The sequence below is a fragment of the Muscardinus avellanarius genome (genome assembly GCF_963383645.1).
Source record: "Muscardinus avellanarius genome assembly, chromosome: 15".
Classification (NCBI taxonomy): domain Eukaryota; kingdom Metazoa; phylum Chordata; class Mammalia; order Rodentia; family Gliridae; genus Muscardinus; species Muscardinus avellanarius.
In genome coordinates, this window is record NC_137801.1 from 48,607,945 (window position 1) to 48,630,180 (window position 22,236).

Genomic DNA, 22,236 nt, shown 5'->3' on the forward strand with positions numbered 1-22,236 from the left:
AAGCTGAAAAATACTAAAACCAGGCTCCAAAAGAGGAAAGAGGGGTAAAAAAGCATCAGAATACTTTAAACTTCAAAACAGCTAGGCAAACAGCTGAAGTCACCTTTACCCGTGAAGAGATCTGCCACTGATTAGCTCCTAATACTCAATAAAGGCTAAGTACCAAAGGCCCTCCTCTATTCAGATGCGTGAAACAGAAAAGGAGAGGCTAGGGATGGGGCATGCAGCTAAAGGGCAGAGAGAGGAAAGAAGGATGAAGGGGAGAAAGAGGAGGAAGGAATAGGAAGAAAAAAAAAAGATTAAGGTACAACCTACTGCCTAATGGCAAAGAAAACGGTGAAATTGCATGAGCAACTGAAATTTACAAGTAGTAGAGTCACATTTTGGTCAAGATCTTTAACAGAATGCCCTTTCCCAAGTAAATGTGACAAATACATATCGTGCCTCAATGGTGAATCAAAAATGGACTGTAGTCTAGATTTTTCCATTTAGGACCTTACAGAAATTTTTATATTACTTCATTGCTAGATCCTTCTGGGCTTTAAAAGCTAACATTTTTCCCTCTACTTTTTTTTTTTTTTTTGTAGTACTGAGGATTGAATTCAGGAGCACTCTACTTCTCAGCTACACCCTCAGCCTTTTATTTATTTTTTTTTTTTGAAATGGGGTCTCCCTAAGTTGATGAGTCTCACTATTTGCTGAGGCTGTCTTCGAACTGCAACCCTCCTGTCTCGGCCTCTTAAGTATTGGGATTACAAGCATGCACCACTACACCTGTCTTTCTCCATTTTTTTTTTTTTTTGGTGGTGCTGGGGATTGAACTCATGGGCATTCTACCTCCAAGCTACACCCTCAGCCCTATTTTTTATTATTTATTTTGAAACAATCTCAGTAAGTTGCAGAGAACCTCACTGAGCAGCTGAGCCTAGCTATGAACCTGTGATCCTCCTGTCAGCCTCCCAAGTTCTGGGATTTCAAGTGTGAGCCTGGCTTTCCTACGTTTAACAAAGACATTTAGAGAAAAATTATAAGGCTTAAGTTCTGGCATGAGAGAGTGAAGACGCTTAACAAAAAGCTGAAATACCCTGCTCTTGAAACTGCAAAAACCTGAGGCTCTTTTGTGGGAGGATAATGCACCTAAATTGGAAGAATGACTAGAAAAGTAGAGCGCTATTTTAGATACTGATTCAACATACAAAACACAATGATGTAGTCCAATCTGTAGTATAAAAATATAGTAAGATTATACATGAAAATAATGATAGTAAAATTTTCTTTTATATCACTAACTCACTGCCACATTTAATACACATTTTGATGAAAAAATTTTCAGTTATAAGCAAAAACCTGGGTAATTATAATGTACAAATAATCTAAAATGCTTGTTTTCCATTTAATTTTTTTCTCCCTCAATAAGCCTTTATCAGTTTACCAATCAAATTAAAATGCCTAGGTTCTCCTCAAAGAATAGGTACAAACACTAAAAATGCAAAACACAGAGAAAAAAAGAATCAAGCTGATCATAGGAGGAAAAAACCTAGATAACAAGAATAACCTAGCTACAGGGCTGAGACTTCCACAAAACAGGTAAAACACTTACCTTTCAAGTACAGGGGGTATTACTAATTCAGGTCTCATGAGAGCAAGATTCTGCAGAGCTTGGGCTGCTTCTAGACTACCAGTTTTGCTAAACATAGCCAAGAGGACAGGCTGAATAATGCATTGTACAAAGTCTGTAACATCTTGATCAGTAAGCTTATGGCTATCAGGCACAGGAGTTAGCCAAGAGGGCTTCTTGTATCTCTCGCGATGCAATCTTCTAACAACACAGTTTGGCAACCGCTGAAGTACTTTCATTAACTTGTTCTGGGGACAGAGAAACAAAAAGATCATGGTAGGTTCAACTTACTCACATCCATATTTATAGTTTTGCTTTATTCATTCAAAAAGCAATTTTAAAAATATCAGTTCTAAATACAAAGACCTGCACAGCAGAACTGGATAGAATCAAAGTTACCAATTACTTATATAACAAAAATGGAACTCAAATTCCTGTTTTATTTCTAGTATCACATAAATTTTCCATTACATGAAAAGCCATTTTGTAACAATGCATTAAAAAAAAGGTGACATGATAAAGTCTAAAAGATAATCCAACCCTATACTTTTGCTGAATTTTTGTTAGTGCTATTGGTAGAATATGGCATTTGTCAATAGTCACTATAGCAACATTGCCTTTTATAAGTCCTACAAAGACATAAGTTCATTTGAATTTAATCATTTAATATATAAAGGATGTAAATTATTACAAGTCACACAAAAGGCAACAGCTCATTATCACTTTATCTTTAAATTTTTAAACACTGCAGTACAAAATGAACAAACTCACCAGCCAACGGCCATTATTTGAAGGATGGTAAAAAGACGTGATGCTGTTAAACAAACCAGCTAAGTGTTTTTGCACTAGCTTACTTGGTCCACCCTGCCCAAATGAAAGAGTAAATATATTAGTACCTACAATTTACTGTAAATACAAGGGGTCCAACAGGTCCAAGAGTATATCTAAATCTCTAATGGGATTCACCTTCATCTTGCTGCAAAATCAATTCTACCCTTAAGAGTTAGAAACAATTCCCAAATGAACCCCCTGCCAATCAATTTAGAACATTCTACAAAAAGATAGAGCAAGATACTTAAATCAAATTATAAAACCAAAAAGGTATCTGAGAGATAGTAAATTAGGGCAATAGTGTATCTTAATACAATGAAGTAAAATAGTATGAATACCAATATTTATCACAAATATTACCATATTAATAAAAAATGGTAATATATGAGGCACAACTGGCATTTCTTAAATGACTCATTAAGCAAATTTCTCATTGTATAAAATGCAGATATTCTAAGTTTTATTTCTCAATCTATTGCCAAAACAAACACAAAATAGCTAACCGAACACTATATTTGGGAGAAAATAAGGTTAAACGGCTAGTCATCTATCAGATAGATGAAGGATTACAACTCGGCCTTAAAATCTGTCTCGTGATTTTCTTTAAAGAAACAGCAGAGATGTAAAATAGCAAATTCTATGAGAAATATACTTATGTGATAAAATGAAATCTATATCCATATTTCTCAACCCAGTAAATAGAATAGACCTACTACTCAAAGAAATCATAAAAATCTTATAGGGAAAACCACAAAATTCACAAAAATCTGACAATTAGCATTATTGATTTGGTGGTTGTTATTATTTATTTGTATTGTTAGAAACTGAATGCAGGATCTCTTTAGAGATAGGCAAACACTGTGCTGCTGAGCAATATCCCCTCTCATTTTTTGTGTACTGCGGGATGCACCCAGAGGCATGCTACCTCTAAGATGCAGCCCCCCTCCTTTTTCATTATCATCTTTTTAAATAGGATCTTGTTAAGTTGCTGAAGCTGTCCTTGAACCTGCGATCCTTCTCTCTTGGACTTCTAAGTACTGGGATTACAGGTGCAGACCAACACACCTGGCTCCCAGCCCCATTTTAGACTTCATTTTGTGATGGAGTCTCACTATGTTGCCCAGGCTAGTCTCAAACTTAACAATCCTTTTGCCTCAGCTCTGGAGTAAATGGGATTACAAACATGAGTCACCATGTCATTTTTTAAATATTTTCACATTTAACAAAAAATTGAAAGTACCAATGAAAATTGTGTGGGAAAGCAGAGTAAAGTGAACTCAACCACTGAGCTGATAATAACAACTATCCAATTTTGTGCCCCCCAAAGTTTCAACTCATTGCCTATATAAGATATTTAAACATCCAATTTTTTTTCTCTTACTGGATATTGGGGGAGGATGAGATTTCCCCCTCTATTTAAAAAAGAAATGGCAAACACAGGGAGCTTGAATTTCTTGCTATAAACTTGTAAAAATCATTATCTTCCACAAAAACATCAAACTAGTAATTCAAGGAAGAAAAAGAACTGAAGAAGCAATATATGAATGATAAGCCAAAAATTAGAGTTTTTGTATTATTACATTCCTAAACAATGATACCAAAATCTAAATTTACAACATAATCTGTCCTTTCCTTCAATGATTGTGATATATTTCCCCCATACTTCTCCCATCACTAAGATAACTTAATATATTAAGAACTTTGTGTCCAGGCCAGGTGCAGTGGTGCACGCCTATAATCTCAGTACTTGGGCGGCTGAGACAGTAGTACTTCAGGCTCAAAGATAGCCTCAGCAACTTTGTGACACCCTATTCCCAAATAAAAAATAAATTAGGGCTGGGGGTGAAGCTGGAGGTAGAAACCCCTTGATTCAATCCTCAGTACCACAGAAACAAAAACAAACATAAAAAATCTAGTATGTTGAGTTTTAATTCTATCTTGGAAAGGCCTTTTATCTATTAATTCAGTTCATGACCCTCCCCCCTTCTTGGTATTGGAAATTGAACACAGGGGTATTCTACATACGAGCTATACCCAAGCCTTTTTTTATTTCGAAACAAGGTTGCCTGGCATGGTGGTGATTGCTTGGAATCTCAGTACTTAGAAGGCTGAGACAGAAGGATTGTAGGTTCAAGGACAGCTTCAGGAAGTCTCATCAATCTAATGAAACCCTGTTTCAAAATAAAAATTAATAATAGGGCTGGAGGTGTAGCTCAAAGGTAGAATGCCTCTGGATCCCATCCCCAGTACCCTCCTCAACACACACACACAAAATAAGGTCTTGGTAAGTTGCCAAGGGTCTTGCTAAACTGCTGAGTCTTCCTAACTGGTCTCAAATTTTCGATCCTCCTATCTCAGACACTCAAATGGGACTGTAGGCATGCACCATCACACCTGGCCTAACTCTATTTTTAAAGTTTCTTCTTTAGGAAAATGTATAAATAGGAGTTTATGAGACTCTGGATCTGATGAACAAGAATATACTACATTAGAAAATACCCACGAATCTTGGCATGCTCAAGGCCCTGGGTTCAATCCCAGAACCAGAGCGAGTGAGAAAATATGAGAATGAATAAACATATCCAAGAATTAAGCGATCAATCAAGCCATTAAAATGGGCTTGAATTTTTTTATGACTAAGGCAAAACACAAATGATCCATGTCACAAACCATCATGGCGGTAATCCATATTACAGCATGTCCTATATCATAGGCATTTGTCAAAAATCTTGGGACTAACACTTGACTGCTTCCCACTGGGAGGTTTAGGCTTCTCAGAATTCTCGTAAATATCTTTAAAAAGAGAAAAGAAAAGAAAAAACCCAAAGTAAGTATCTATAGATACCAAAATAATTCCTTAAATATCTTAATATTATGTATTAGCATTATTGAATATATTCCCATTTTATAATTGTAGTCTTCAAGAAAAATTACAATTTAGTAATTTGCTTAATTCTTTAAAAACTGCATATAACTCTTAATAGATATACTTTATATTAGAGGGACATGCATATGAAGTATCTGCGTCCATGTACCCCGAAACAGACAATTGAGACATATAGTTAAACCCCAAAAGATAAAACAGAGTGTGACTACACATAAAATTTATTTTATTTTATTTTTTGTAATATTGATGATTGAACTCAGGGGTGTTCTACCACTGAGCTAGACCTCATCCTATTCCCCTTTTTTATTTTGAGATAAAGTCTTGCTAACTTGCCATGGCTGGGCTTGAACTTGTAATCCTCAGCCTCCAGAGTTGCTGGGATTACAGTTGTGAGCCACCTTGCCTAACTAGACAAAATTTGTATTTAAAATCTATTATTAATGAAGGCCCAAAGTGAGGAAAAACTATCTTTTAATAGCCAACAACAGAGAAAGACAGCAGCACAAGTGAAGGCAACCAGGGCCTTTCTGCTGCTCCCCAACACACTCTAATGTCTGTGTGTGCATCAGAATTATCTGGATATCCTATCTCCAGCTCTACTAATGCTCTGTAAGTAATCCTTTTTTTTAATGTGTGTATCTGTGTATGTGTATGTGATACTGAGGATTAACCCAGGGACATTCTACCTACAAGCTCTCAGCCCTATTTTTTATTCTTTACTTTGAAACAGGGTTTCACTAAGTTGCAGAGGGCCTCTACTAAGCAGCAGAGGCTGGCCAAGAACCTGCTATCCTCCTGTCTTGGCCTCCCAAGTACTGGGACTACAAGCATGTACCACTACCCCTGGCTTCTCTATAAATAATTCTACTACAGGTGAAGTAATACTGAAGATGCAGTGTTAAGAACTGCACCTAGAGACTGTCTAGCTTTATGTACTCTAGGAAAAATATATAGTGATTTAAAAAAAAAAGTGGGTAGCCGGGCGTGGTGGCGCACGCTTGTAATCCCCGCGGTTGGGAGGCAGAGACAGGAGGATCGCGCAGGTTCGAAGCCAGCCGCACGCACGCTGGCTTAGGAGACCCTGTTTCCAAATAAAAATGTAAAAATAGGTCTGGGAGTGCAGCCCGGAGGTAGAAGGGCTTCCAGGAACCCCAGTACCATCACCAAAAAAAAAAAAAAAAAAAAAAGTGGGTAGCCGGGCATGGTGGGTGGCACACGCTTGTAATCCCCACACTTGGGAGGCAGAGACAGGAGGACCACGTGGATTCGAAGCCAGCCGTACTGGCTTAAGAGACCCTGTTTCCAAATAAAAAATATAAAATAGGTCTGGGAGTGTAGCCCAGAGGTAGAAGGGTTTCCAGGAACCCCAGTACCACCAAAATGGAAAAAAAAAAAAAATATATATATATATATATAAATAATAACAATAATAATAATAAATAATAATAATAATGTGGGTAACACTAGAATACAAATCAAATATAATACACAAAGTATACTGAAAGGTATAAATGACACCCTTAATATCCATAGTACTTTCTCAAATCATTCACTCTGAAACTTAAGAGTTCAAAGACAAGACAAAATACCAAAGACAAGACAAAAATCACCCAGTTAGGATGCACTGATATGTTTGTTACCTTTTAAAAACAATTGGCCCATCTTTGGTTTTACTAACAGCCTAAAAATATTTTGTGGCATTTGGTATTAGTTATACAAAAAGCACTTCTCCTTTTGAAATAAAATTGAAAAAATATCAGTGCCTATTTATGTATGTTCAGATGTTCTTAATTACCTTTGGTACATATGGATCCCAATCTATGTACCCTATATTATCTGTAGCCAATCGAGCAAAAAGATTTACTAGTTGCTGCAAGTAAACACAAGAAAGGCAAAGTTAAGGAAACAGATTTCTTATTGTTTTTAAATATCATAGCCACACCCCTTATTCATTTGTTCAGCAATCAATAGTAGAACTTTATTCTTATAATCCTTTTTGCTGTTTTGTTTTGGTTATTTGCTTTTATAAGTGTTTTCTTAAAAACATCATTTTACACAAAGAGACTCAAATATTGTACGCATTGTGTGTGTGTGTGAAAGAGGGTTACTGGAGAAAGAACCCAGGGACATTCTACCTCTGAGCTACACACCCAATCCCTTGTTTACTTTTTATTTCAAAATGGGGTTTCCCTAAGTTGCGGAGAGCCTCGCTGAGTTGCTGAGGCTAGCTTCCAATCTGAAATCCTCCTGTTTCAGCCTCTCAAGTATTAGAATTATAGGCATGTGCCACTATGTCTAGTCGCAGACCCAAAAACATTTAGGTACTTCGTAATAAGCTGTAATAGAGACTTAGAGAGAATGCTTTTTATAAAATGCAATGACTTTTTGTTGTTGTTGTTGTTTTTATAGTACTGAGAATCCTATCATTAAGCTCTTTTGAAAATATTTTAAATATTGAGACAGAGTCTAAGTTGCCCAGGCTAGTCTCAAATTTGTGATCTTCCTGTCTCAGCCTCCCAAGTAGCTGAGATTATAGGCATGAACCACTACACCTAGCAATACAACTTAGCTTAATACACAGTTTATAGCTTTGATTTTTTTCTTGAACTGAGGATTGAACCCAGGTACATTCTACCTCTGAGCTACACCCCCAGCCCTATTTTATTCTTTTCACTTTAAAACAGGATCTTGCTAAGTTTTGGAGGGCCTAAGTAGCTGAGGCTGGCCTCAAACCTGCGATCCTCCTTCAATCTGAAGTACTGGGATAACAATCATGCACCACCATGCCCAGTTACAACACTGATTTTTTTAAACTCTCCAAATTTAAGTGTTGATTCATGTCACCCATTTAAAATCAACTGTAGCTAAAGTGCTTCTAAAAGGAAATTGGCAAAACATTTTAAATAGAAAACAGAAAAGGATATTTTAATGCAACAGATACACAAAAAGCATCCAACTAAGTGTCTGTCTCTATTTAGTATAGATAACAAAATACACTTTCATACATTTCACAATTCATGCTTATACTCTTTGATACTGATAAACCCAAAATAAATGGCTAGTAAAGTAAAAAAGAATTTATCATAGCACTGCTAATAGTAATTCTAAGAAACTGAAATTATTTATCAAATAATCCATCTTAAAATTAAATAGTAGAGGGAGAAAAGAAGAGGGGGATACTCACCCCCTCCCACTGTGGGAGATTTTGCACTGAAACCCAAAGGCCAATTAGTTCATCAAACCAAAGTCTGAAGAAGAAAAATGTTATGAATAGCAAGTGATTATATAAAGTGGTTCAAAGCCAGGCATCCTCTGTACTTTAATATATTCTTACTGATAACTATACAACCTCGAAAAAGTGATACTGAATGTTACAAACTTAATGGAACAAAGGCATATTTTTTGTCTGAATATTCCCTTTCCAATATTATGCTATAAAATATGATCTTATCTACTAAACTTCTACTGCATTATTAATTGTTTTGTGGTACTGGGGATAGACCCCAGGAGCATTCTACCTCCGAGCTACACCCCAGCCCAATTTTTTACTCTTTATTTTGAAACAGGGTCTCATAGAATTGCCAAGGGCCTCACTAAGTAGCTGAGGCTGTCCGTGAACCACAATCCTCCTGTCTCAGCCTCCCAAATGCTGGGATTACAAGTGTATGCAACCACACCCAGGCTTGCATTATTAAATTATTGTTTACTCCTATCTAACAACTGTTTACAATTTTCTCCTTCCTCTCCCCTACCTTTCCCCATTGTTTTCTTGTTTCTACTTGTTCTCACGATTTTCCCTTTCTTTCCTGATTTTTAAAGCTCTCTCATTTGACTTATCATATACGAATTATTCTCTACTTGTAATCTTATATTAAATCATTTTAGCTTTCACATATTTCAAGTAATAAATAAAATGGATGAGTATGTAAATTTTTAAAACTTAGTGTTTTACTAATTTATCTGTATGTTTCCACTTGTTATATTCTAGAATTTGTGTGTGTGTATACACACACACACACACACACACACACACACACACACACACTTACTTAAAACCTTTATGATGAAGTTCTGGAGGAAGGGAGGTAGGAAGAAATATTTCAAAATAAGTGATGGCCTTTTGCATTGTTACATCAAATGGACACATTAAAGGTCGCCATTCTTCTAGCATTTCTGCTGTTGCATCTACTGGAAAATATCTAATAAAGAAAAAGGTATTCATATATCTGATTTTAGCTAAAAGCTCTACAACATCAACATATGACTGACAAAATGAGAGATAGATAGGTCAAGGCTTAGCTCAGTGGAAGAATGCTCCTCATATCTGACTTTCAAAAAATGCTATAATATTGCCAGGCGTGGATGGCGCACACTTGTAATCCCCACGCTTGGAAGGTGGAGACAGGAGGATCACACATGTTTGAAGCAGCCTCGCTGGCTTAAGAGACCCTGTTTCCAAATTTAAAAAATATATAAAATAGGTCTGGGAGTGTAGCCTGGAGATAGAAGGGCTTCCAGGAACCCCAGTACCACCAAAAAAAAAAGCTATAATATTGATAAAACTCAGATAAAATACCTGCAAATTTAAATATAGTTGCTTCTATTTCCTTTGTGCTATTTAAACAGCAATTGAGGCTGGGCATGGTGACGGATGCTTATAATCCCAACACTTAGGAGGCTGAGACAGGAGGATTACAGAGGTCTGAAGCCAGCCTCACCTACTTAGTGAAGCTCTTAGCAACTTAGTGAGATCCTGTTTCTAAATAAAACACAAATAGGTCTGGAAGTATAGCCCGGAGGTAGAAAGCAAGCCCCTGGTTCCACTCCCAGTACCACCAAAAAAACCCAAAAAAACAAAAAAACAAAAACAAAAACAAAAACCCACAAAAAACCCACAAAAAACAAAAACAAAACAAAAAAGAGCAACTGAAAAAAATCTTAGATAAAAGAAAGGAAATCCATGAATGAGTAAGAGATCATCAACCTAGAAATCTCTAGGGCCCTTTGGATAAATCTGTGGGCACCATTTATGCTTACTGGACCACAGAGTTCTCCTGTGTACTAGGAGAAGACTGGGCCTAGAACATCTGCTCCTACAGATACTATTACTCTGCAATTCAGAGATGGCCAGGAGCATCTCTGAGGTAGAGAAGATTTAACAAAATAAAATCTGAAGTATACAGAGACATGCACAAAGGTATGTGGCTAAAAGGGGCACATACATAATTACTAAATATACCTTAAGAGGTTTAAATTAAAGGCCAGCATCTGAGAAGTTTGGATTCTTCCCAAACAAGTTTGAGAAACCCCTTCAAGTCCATTTATTGGTTTGATCTATATATACAACATATTATTAATCTTATTATAGTTTCATAAACTGTGTTTGTTTAAATCATATTTCACTCTTTAAAATGAAAAGCAAAATTACATTTATAATAACACTTCTGTTGAGTTCATCAGGCATTATGTTCATCAGGCATTATGTGCCAGATCCTTGTATAACATTTGGAAGTAAAAAACAAAACATTAAACAACACTAAATTATGTTCCACCTTTAAGGATTTCACACATCAAAACTCCCCTTCCTCATTTTTCTGAGCCAATTGTTATCTTTATACTCCAAATTAAAAAACCTGAGAGTTCATTAAATTACTTAAGAAAGAAACCTGGTAGCTGGCTGTGGTGGCACACACTTCCCCGCGCTTGGGAGGCAGAGACAGGAGGATCACAAGGGTTGGAAGCCAGCCTCAGCTACTGAGTAGGGCTCTCAGCAACTTAGTGAGACCTTGTTTCCAAATAAAGTAAAAAATAGGTCTGGGAGTATAGCCCGGAGGTAGAAAAGCCCCTGGGTTCCACTTCCAGTAACACACACACACACACACACACACACACACACACACACACGAAAAAGACCTGGTGATAATCAAGTTTCCAGTGAGAAAATACAGTCTAAGAGATTAACTGCCTAGCGCTGCTTACTGGTGGCTTATGACTCAGGTTAGATCTTAAGCTTCTTATCAAGTGGACATTTTACATCTTGAAAATGCCTTTGCCCAAGAATAAGTAGGGCAGTAGGTTGGTAACAAATATCTGAATTATTAAGTAATTTGCTAAATAAAACTCATATTATATGAATAGATCACTTTCCTTTCCATTCAGAAGAATTCACTGTACCCACAGCAGTAAAATGGTCTTAAAATAGACTGATAAGAATATGGTTCAAGGCTGGGCATGGTGGCACACACTTGTAATCCCAGTGCTTGGAAGACTGAGACAGGAGGATTGCACAGGTTTGAAGCCAGCCTCCACTACTGAGTGGGGCTCTCAGCAACTTAGTGACACCCTGTTTCCAAATAAAAAAATACATAAAAATAGGTCTGGGAGTATAGCCCAGAGGTAGAAAAGCCCCTGGGTTCCACCCCCAGTATCATAAATAAATAAATAAATAAATAGAATATGGTTCAAATCCCTACAACTGAACATTACTTAAATTCTATCCATATTCATTTCTAATCATAAAGATATGATATATATAAGCCAGGCATGGTGGCATACACCTGTAATCCCAGCACTTGCTAGGCTGAGATAAGAGGATCACAGGTTCTTGGCCAGCCTCAGCCCCTTAGCAAGGCCCTCTACAACTCAGAGAGACCCTGTCTCAAAATAAAAAATTAAGCCGGGCATGGTGGTGCACGCTTGTAATCCTCACGCTTGGGAGGCTGAGACAGGAGGATCACACAGGTTCGAAGCCTGCCTCAGCTACTGAGTGAGGCTCTCAGCAATTTAGTGAGACCCTGTTTCCAAATAAAATATAAAATAGGTCTGGGAATATAGCCCAGAGGTAGAAAGCCTCTGGGTTCCACTCCCAGTACCATAAATAAATAAATAAATAAATAAATAAATAAATAAAATATATATAGGAAGCTGGACATGGTGACACATGCTTGTAATCCCAGCATTCAGGAGGCTGAGACCGGAGGATCAGCTAATTAATGAGGCCCTCTGCAACTTAGTGAGATCCTGTTTCAAAATAAAGAATAAAAAATAGGGCGGGGGGTATAGCTTGGAGGTCCAATGCCCCTAGATTCCATCCCCAGAGCTGAAGAAAAAAAAAAAAAAGGGGGGGCTGGGTATAGCTTGAAGGTAAAATGCCCTTGGGTTCACTCCCCAATACACACACACACACACACACACACACACACACACACACACACACGATTTTTTTTTTTTTTTTTTTTGCGGAACTGGGGATAGAACTCAGGGGCACTCACCTCTGAGCTACACCCCCAGCCTTACTTTTTTATTCTTGATTTTGAAACAGGGTCTCACTAAGTAGCCTGAGGCTGGCTGCAAACTGGGATCCTCCTGTCTCAGCCTCCCAAATGCTGGGATTACAAGTGTGTGCCTTGACGCCCAGCTTTAGAATATTTAAAACTAATTATGCTACTTCAAAGAGTAAGAGTACATAGGAAAAACTTGTAGACCACCTAGTATCATAATTCATATTTTAGTGCAAGGCCTATAATACTCATTTTGGAAAATATTTTTGATCTAAGTAATAAATAATAACATAGGAAAATCTTCCAAATAAAAATGGCTAGATGTAGATTATGGTATTCTTTCTTTATAATGGGTGATTTGAAATTTTCTAAATTTGTCAATGAAATACAAAAAATTCAGTTCAAGAGCTGAGAATATGTTGTATTCAGTGACTAACATCACAATGTCAGACACTATACCTTTAAGTTCTTCTTCAAAGCATACTAAAGATGGGGGAAGGCCCACAAAAACAAGAGGCTTTATAAATTTAGAAGCTACTTACGGTCGGCAGCTTTTCACGAGTGTTTTGAGAACATTTTCTACAGAACTGGAGGGGGAAAAAGCCATTTGATAAATTAGGTTGGAGTATTTTAAGAACATATCTAATTCTATTAATCAGTATTTCTAAGGTAAGTTCATACATTCAGTTATTTATGTATAATAACTAATCATTTTTCATTAAAAAAAAAAACTGCAAGGACAAACTACCTAAAGTCCTTCATCTACTTTCCTCTATCCTCATTTTGCTCACTTTATGTTATGAAAAAAGGGGGTGGGGGAGAAAACATTACACTGAAAAAAGGACAGGCTAGGAGTGGTGGAGCATGTTTTTAATCCCAGTACTTGGGAGGCTGAGAGAGGAGGGTCACAGGTTCGCAGACAGCCTCAGCTACTCTTAGTGAGGTCCTGTTCAAAATAAAGAATAAAATATAAAGCTGGAGTGTAGCTCAGAGGCAGAATGCCCCTGGGTTCCATCCTCAGTATTGAAAAAAAAAAAAAGGACAGAATCTATTCAGTCTTTACAAAGTAGGCAGCAAAGATCATACTTATCAATATATGAATATGTTCAGTGGGTTAAAACTTCCAATATTTACTATAGTGCATTTATATCAAAATACAAATAACAGACATTCCAAAACTTAGTGTTCTTCTTTCATCAACTGCCAGGAATAAGGTTTTATAATCAATCAAAGAGAGTTCTATAACCTTTTGAACTATTTTAAGGCCAGCAATAATTATCAAAAACAACAGCCATTTCTTTGACCAGATACTTACAACGTCAGGTATGTAAAATGAAAAACTTGTAACTTTTTTCCTACACGGCAGTACCTCAAATGAATGAGAGACAAACACACAAATCTGCTTATGAATTTATGGAGAACATTTCTGTTTTATTAAAAAGGCCAGGTTGGGTGTGGTGGCGCAAGCCTGTAATCCCAGTACTTGGGAGGTTAAGACAGAAGGAGAGCAGTTTCCAGAGCAGCTTCAGCAATGTAGCAAGGTTTTCAGCAACCTAGCAAGACCCTGTTTCCAAACAAAAAAATTAAAAGGGTGTGGTGTGTGTGTGTGTGTGTGTGTGTGTGTGTGTGTGTGTGTGTGTGTGTAAAATGCCCAGAGGTAAAATGCCCCTGGGTTTACACACAAAAAAATAAGTAAGGCCAAGCGTGGTGGCACATGCTTATAATCCCCGCGCTTGGGAGGTGGAGACAGGAGGATCACGCAGGTTAGAAGCCAGGCGCACTGGCTTAAGAGACCCTGTTTCCAAATTTAAAAAGTATAAAATAGGTCTGGGAGTGTAGCCCAGAGGTAGAAGGGTTTCCAGGAACCCCAATGACACCAAAACAACAACAAAAAAAGTAAAAAGTAAAAAGAAAAGAAAGAAAATGCCAATATATACTGGTTTAAATACATGACCAGAATTGATTATTTAACTAGGCATAGTCAGCCAGGCATAGTGGCACACACTTGTAATCCCAGTACTTGGGAGGCTGAGATAGGGGGATCCCAGGTTCAAGGACAGCCTTCAGGAAGTAGTGAGACTCTCATCAACTTAGTGAGACCCTGTTTCAAATTCAAAAAATAAAAATAGGGCTGAGGGTATAGCACAGAGATAGAAAGCCTGAGTTCAATACTCAGTAACACACACACACACACACACACACACACACGTTAAATGCAAACAAAATAAGGGATATGGGGTAATTGTGAACTAGAATTTTTAAATAAATGTGTGACTACTTACAATACATATATATATATACATATATACATATATATGTGTGTGTGCATATATATATATATATGTTTTCAAATCAAGGGAAAGAAAGAAGAAAGGAAGGGAAAAAGGGAAAGGAAATAGAGAAAAGGGTCATTTTCAATCCATGTTTCCACCTGATAATTTTTCATTAAGCTTCTTGACATTCTTGAGTCTAGAGGTCTTTCTAACTTCTCTGAAAGCTTAAGAACTACAAAGAAATGCCAAGAAATAATACAAAGCAGATTCTGCGCAAGTAATATATAACCAAGAGAGAAAAATACAATCTCATTACTTGGGAACAGTAGAAATCATCTTCAATTTCAAAACCACTCAGAGAAAAATTAAATGAAGAGGAAACAGGAAATAACTCATGAGCTGACTTCTAAATTAAAAAGAGCCACATGACCAGAAACCCATTATGTAGCTTTTTTTTATTATCAGCGAGAGGCTCTACTTTCTCACACCAGGAAAAAAAAAAAAAGCTAAGTGATTCAGAAACAGTTTAGAGAATATCTAAGTTTACCTAGTTAAAAAAATATAAGCTCTCCAACAATATTTAAAGCTCCCTAAAGACTGATTTTTTATTACAAGCATTTCCAAAGTCTTTATAATAAGGCTATCTGACCATATACAATTGCACATATTAAATAATTTCTATTTATACATATCTACTTACAATACTCTAATATCAGGGTAACAAAAGCATAGATTATGGGTCTTAGACTGAAGAACCATTTACAGACAAATTACAGAATAAATAGGAAAGGTTTGAAGAATTGTCTATTTCCAAACTAAATAACAGGTAAACTTACATGCAGACTTTAAAAGGGTAATTCTAAGTTGGTAAACTGTCTTTCCAAAGAACAGAGAAGATACAAAATCACTTCCTAATGTTTGTGTTCATATTTATCTTCCTGATTCATTTGAGACAGTGACACAGAAAACCTGACTTCTATACTGAGTAACTTCCCTATACCAACAAACTTCTGTATAATAATGTCAAAACTACTCTGCAAGTCATAAAAGGCTGTGCAACTACTATTTTCTCTAGATCTCTTCACTATTCAGAAACATAGGAAGTCAATTATAACACTTGACAGTGTCACTTATTATGAGGACTAGGGTTTGTGGGAATGGGATTTAGTTCACCTAAATAAATTCCAACCCCTTCTTATATATAAGGCCTGTACCATTGGATTTATGCTCTTTATCCAAAAAAGGGTACAATCTCTCTAACCTGTGATATCTGTATAGTGACCTTTTGTGATTCTTGTAATCTCTCAAGATGAAGGGAACAATGTTTCTGTTTAAAAATAAAATGAAAGGTTAAGGCTAGATGCTACCAGACTACATTTCACTAATCCTTAGAGGGAGTGAATAATCACTACATACTTTCCAATTATTGGAAATTTAAAATACTATAGTGATAACAATTAAAGACTTTTTTAATCAAAAGGATCTACAGATGACTATGCTTTGGATAAATTTTCTCATACTCCATCTCCTCTTAGGAATGGTATACTAAATTGAAAAGAGAGCCATGGACAAAAGTATAATGGCTCACATTTTGGGCTTAAGAGTCAGACAGAAACCGGGCATGGTGGCACACACTTGTAATCCCAGCATTCAGGAGGCTGAGACAGGAGGATCGTGAGTTGCGACCAGTCTCAGCTACTTAAGTGAGGTCGTTTGCAACTCAGTGAGAGCCTGTTTCAAAATAAGGAATGAAAAATAGGGCTGAGGTGCCAGGCGTGGTGGCACACGCTTTAATCCCTGCGCTTGGGAGGCAGAGACAGGAGGATCGCGCAGGTTCAAAGCCAGCTGTGCTGGCTTAAAGAGACCCTGTTCCCAAATTTAAAAAGTATAAAAATAGGTCTGGGAGTGTAGCCCGGAGGTAGAAGGGCTTCCAGGAACCCCAGTACCACCAAAAAAAAAAAAAAAAAAAAAAATAGGGCTGAGGGTATAACATGGAGGTAGAATACCCCTGGGTTCCGTCCCCAGTACCGGAAAAAAAAAAAAAAAAAAAAAAAAAGTCAGAAGTGATTTTGAGTAACAATTTTGCTACTTCTAGTAATGCAATATTAAAGCGTAGTTTTTTTCATCAATATGAGCAAAAAAATACCTACCTCTCATACAACTGTTAAAAAAAATTAAGATAATATACAGAAAGCCATTAGGTGGCCCAGAATTAAACACAATAAATGTTAACAATTATTACTTCATATTTAGCCAAGATAAATTGTATTTTCAGTTTACATAATTGAAATTTTATGCTAGTTTTGCTTTTACAGTGACTCTACTGCCTCTAAGGAACTATTAATTTATGATTTAGGAAACCATCAAAATAGGAAATTTCTCATCGACTGCCACCTCATTATTAGGGCAGAAAGTGAGTTTTTGTCCCAGTTTCAACTAATGACTGTGTATTTTCCTCTCTGGACTGCAATTACTTTATGATGATATTCCTTTTAACAACACTACTAAATGCCAAAAATGTAGCAGACAAGCCTGAGGAAAGCCTTGGCCTTCAGTTACCCCAGTTACTGAGATGGTGGACTTATCAAATTATTGCTCAGACCCAAAAGTACTTATGGCTTCATCTGAACTGAAGTTTGACTTTCAGAATACAAGTTGAAGCTGGGCATGGTGGCACACGCTTGTAATCACAGCATTCAGGAGGCTGAGACCAGAGGATGGCGGTTCGCGGACAGCCTCAGCTACTTAGACTTAGTGAGGTCCTCTGCAACTTACTGAGACCCTGTTTCAAAATAAAGAATAGAGCCAGGTGTGGTGGCGCATACTTGTAATCCTAGTGCTTGGGAGGCTGAGACAGGAGGATCGCACAGGTTGGAAGGCAGCCTCAGCTACTGAGTGAGACTCTCAGCAACATAGTGAGACCCTGTTTCCAAATAAAGTATAAAAGAGGTCTGGGAGTATAGCCTGGAGGTAGAAAGCCCCTGGGTTCCACCCCCAGTAACACACCCACACAAGAATAAAAACTAGGACAGAGGGTGTAGCTCGGAGGTAGAATGCCCCAGGTTCTATCTCCAGACCCGCCCCCCCAAAAAAATACAAGGTTAAATGAACAGAGTTCCTGGGTAATTATCTCCAGCACTTCATTATGTAACAACTCTCGGAGCCTGAGATCATTCATGAGCTAAGTGCCAAGAAATCTGGTTCAGGACATGCCATTCCATGTGGGGGCAGCAGTGGCAAGAGTACTGTCTCAACTGGCCCTCTGACAGATCAACAAAGAGACAGGTCATCAGAACAAGAAATAGAAAGGAAAAATAGCAAATCTCTCTAGAAACATATTAATATGAAAAAAGCAATGCTGTATGATACCTTAACAGCAAAACATATAAAAGACAATACTTTAAAACTAAATTTAAAAAATAGTAAATGAGTTATCAAGGCCCAAATTATTCTCACTGAAAATTTCTAAGTCTTTAGCTGGGCATGGTGGGTACATGCCTGCATTTCCAGTAATTGAGAGGCTGGGACAAGAGAACCACAAGTTTAAGGTCAGCCTCAGCAACTTATAGTGAGACCCTGTTTCAAAGTAAAAAATAAAGGGTTGGAGGTGTAGCTTGAAGGTAGAATGCCCCTGGATTCAATCTCTAGTATCAAAATAAAAAAGAAAGAAAAGACAAAAAGAAAATATTTATCTTTAATATAAAACCCATAAAAATTACATTAATATTGATAAAACAAATAAACATATTTATACACATAGCAATTCAATTATAATTGTCTTTGCCCATTTATTAAATTGAATACATGCATAATTCCCAAACATTTTGCTAGTAGCAAATATTCATCAGTGTGCTGCCTATATTTGTAACTTGTAATGTGTTACTCAAAATGCACACTGTTTTCTGAAATAATGCCATGTTTAGAAGACTGATGTGGGCACCAGTCACTGAGCCGCCGCTGAGGACTATGCAGCCTCTCCCTGAAGCCCACTTGCTTCCAACACGCTATCCCTCCCCACCCTACCCCACCCTCCTGCCCACCTTCCGCAGGCCTTTTTCACCCAGGAAAAGGAATTGTAGCTCAATGTCTGCTATCGAGAACCTCCACTCTTTTGACCCTTTTGTTGATGTAAGTAAGGGTGATAACCTGCTTCCTGTGGGCATTGCGGATCATATCCATATAAAAATTCAACAGAGAAATGGCAGGAAGATCCTTACTACTGTCCAAGGATTCGCTAATGATTACAAGAGGCTAATGAAAGCATTAAAGAAAAAAAATTGGCTGCAATGGTACTGTAATTGAGCATCCAGAATATGGAGAAGTGATTCAGCTACAGAGAGGCCAGCGCAAGAACACATGCCAGTTCCTGGTAGATACTGGACTGGCTAAGGACGATCAGCTGAAGGTTTATTATTAGTTTTAAGTGCTTGTAGCTCACTGAAGCTTAAGTGAGGATTTCCTTGCAGTGAGTGGAATTTCCCTTCTGTCCTTTGTCACAAGTTTAAAAACCTCACAACTTGGATAATGTAGCCATTTGGAGTCCACTTTTAACTTGAACTACTTTTAACTCCTTCCTGCAATAAACTGAAAAAAAGCCATGCTGTCTAGTCTTAAAGTCCCTCATTTAAACAGAGGTCAGGCAGTAGGTACCTGGCAGTGTGTAGCCCCAGAGACCCTAAGATCACACACAGCTATGTCTGGCCAGAAGCACTCTCCCTCTGCAGTCCCTAGCCCTAAAAGAATGTCAGCACCTGAACCACTCTGGGTGAATCCAGAGGATGGGATAAGGCAGCAACAGCAGCTGTACCACTAGAGGGAGTCTCCAGTATCTAGCCTTACCAGGTGGGCAGAACTCAGAGGTCACCTTCCTTCCAAGGAGGTGAAAGCAACATCTGGCTTGACATCAGGGTCTTTCTGACCAGACATATCCTAGCTAAGGGATGGCCAAACAACAGACTATGATGCCAGCCTAATACCAATTAAACTTCTGACGAGGGAACAAGTACCAAGCTGATATTATCAGTTATGTAGCTAGCTATAGAGTTTGCAACTCATTTGCAACAGCTGCCCAGTGCCATGTGAAGTAACAAACTGGTATTTGGTTCTCTTTTCTTCCCCCTTTTAATGTTATTTAAATAAAACTTGTTTTCAGAAACAAAAAAAAAAAAACACATGTGCTTCATTTATGAAGTAAAATCAATTCTTACACTGCTAGTGTCAAGTTCACAATTATTTATCTCCTTTTTTTGTCTTTCTCTTGAATTTAAAACCCTAAATATGTATTACTCTGGTAGAAAGTATAAATACATGAGCCAAGTGAAAAGGTAAAGATGGAATGAAAGATAAAGAAGGCTGGGAGAGCCGGTCATGGTGGTCCACGCTTGTAATCCCCGCGCTTGGGAGTCAGAGACAGGAGGATCGCGCAGGTTCAAAGCCAGCTGCACTGGCTTAAGAGACCCTGTTTCCAAATAAAAATATAAAAAATAGGTGTCTGAGAGTGTAGCCCAGAGGTAGAAGGGTTTCCAGGAACCCCAGTACCACCAAAAAAATAAAAAAATTAAAAAAGGCTGGGAGAAATAAAAAATTGATAACAAACAACAGAATCTGTTCTAAACAACAGAATCAGCTCCAAACAACAGAATCTGTTCTTTAAAATATGATGAAACACATGACACTCTAAACAGTGGTTTCTTCCAATAAAGTCAGACACATAAAGTATACAACTTTAAGACCTGAAGACAGACAGTTAAGTGAAGCAACCTTCCACTTTTGATTATAAAAATAGTACTCTAATAATAGTATGGACACAAGCAGTCAGCTGACAGAACTATTTCAAAGTGTACAAAATGAAAATTTAAGATGAAAATACTTCATCTTAAATACTTTCATCATTTAAGATTAAATACTTTCATTTAAGATGAAAGTATTCATCTTTTAAGATGAAAATACTCAAAACAAAATACCAGTACTAAAAGCACACCATATTAAATGGCTGGGGTTTGGGTGGGGGGGTTGTTTATTTGCTTGTTTTGTGATAATAGGGACTAAACTCAGGGGCATTCTACCTTTGAGCTACAACATCAGTCTTATTTTATTTTTTTGAAACTGGGTATTCAAGGTTGATGTCTTACTACTTGCTGAGGATAATTTTGAATCTACAATTCTCCTGTCTCAGCCTCCCAAGTACTGGGATTACAAAGGTGCATCACCACATCCAGTTTAAATGGTTCTTTGTAAGATATGGGATTTTAAAAATAAAACATCTGTAAAGAGAATTACAGCTCCTGTCTCAAGCTTCCCAAGTACTTGGACTATAAGTATGTACCACCACACCTGGCTTCATGGACTTTCTTCATCACACTTGCCTACAATTGAGAAATCTAGTAGTCTTTGGAGAAATGTTAGAGAAACTAATTGGGAAGCCATATAGAAATACTTTTACTTTTTCGTTTCTCAGAGCAGTTCTCTGTCCCTAAATTTCTAATAATTTTAGTTGCCTTCCTATTTACCATTGTATTAAGCACACTAATATAGCAGTGCTTTGAACATAGTCAATGGATAAAATTACTCTTTACAGATATAGAATGCCCCTGGACTCCATCCCTAGTACCACTAAATAAATAGGGCGGAGTATATAGCTCAGGAGGTAATTTATGTCTTGGTTTTTTTTTGTTTTTTTTTGTACTAGCGACTGAACCAAGGGGAGTTTTACCTTTGAGCAACACTCCCAGCCCCATTTTATATTTTAGTTTGAAATAGGGTCTTGCTAGTTTGCTGAGTCTTGCTACATCATCATCATCATCATCATCATTTTGGTGGTACTGGGGGTGGAACCCAGGGTCCTTCTATCTCCAGGCTATACTCCTAGACCTATTTTATACTTTATTTGGAAACAGGGTCTCACTAAGTTGCTGAGACCCTCACTAAGAAGCTGAGGCTGGCTTCGAACCTATGTGATCCTACTGTCTCAGCTTCCCAAGCGCTGGGATTACAAGCGTGCATCCAGCTCTTGCTACACTACTAAGGCTGTCCTCAAACCTGCCAATCCTCCTGTCTCAGACTCCCAACTACTGAGATTATAAGCATGTGCCACCATGCCCAGCTCTATTTTGTTTTATTTTGAAACAGAGTAAGTTGGGAAGGGCCTCAGTTGCTGAGGCTGACCTTGAATCTGCAATCTCCCTGTCTCAGCTTCCCAAGAGCTAGGACTACATGCATGTGCCACCATGCCAAGCTCATAATTATATTATTAAAATATAGTTATACCCAAGAGTAGTGACATTTACCTACAATTTCAGTACTGAAAGCTGAGACAGAAGGATTGTAGGTTTGAAGCCAGCCTCAGCA

At 37.5% G+C, this 22,236-nt stretch overlaps 1 protein-coding gene and 1 pseudogene across 2 annotated transcripts in view; one reads left to right on the plus strand and one right to left on the minus strand.

Annotated features, from left to right (window-relative positions):
- PSME4 (proteasome activator subunit 4) overlaps positions 1-22,236 on the minus strand; it is a gene marked incomplete at both ends in the record, with an annotated part of 114,043 nt that overhangs the window by 70,849 nt on the left and 20,958 nt on the right. Inside the window, 7 exons of the mRNA XM_080711939.1 lie at positions 1,601-1,866; positions 2,390-2,482; positions 5,120-5,242; positions 7,132-7,206; positions 8,521-8,584; positions 9,386-9,535; positions 13,159-13,203. Of these exons, the coding sequence (XP_080568065.1) occupies positions 1,601-1,866; positions 2,390-2,482; positions 5,120-5,242; positions 7,132-7,206; positions 8,521-8,584; positions 9,386-9,535; positions 13,159-13,203 (816 nt within the window). The remainder of the gene's footprint in view (positions 1-1,600; positions 1,867-2,389; positions 2,483-5,119; positions 5,243-7,131; positions 7,207-8,520; positions 8,585-9,385; positions 9,536-13,158; positions 13,204-22,236) is intronic.
- Positions 18,973-19,306, plus strand: LOC308274383 (eukaryotic translation initiation factor 1-like; annotated as a pseudogene). The gene has a single exon. The product of its transcript is annotated as a eukaryotic translation initiation factor 1-like (transcript).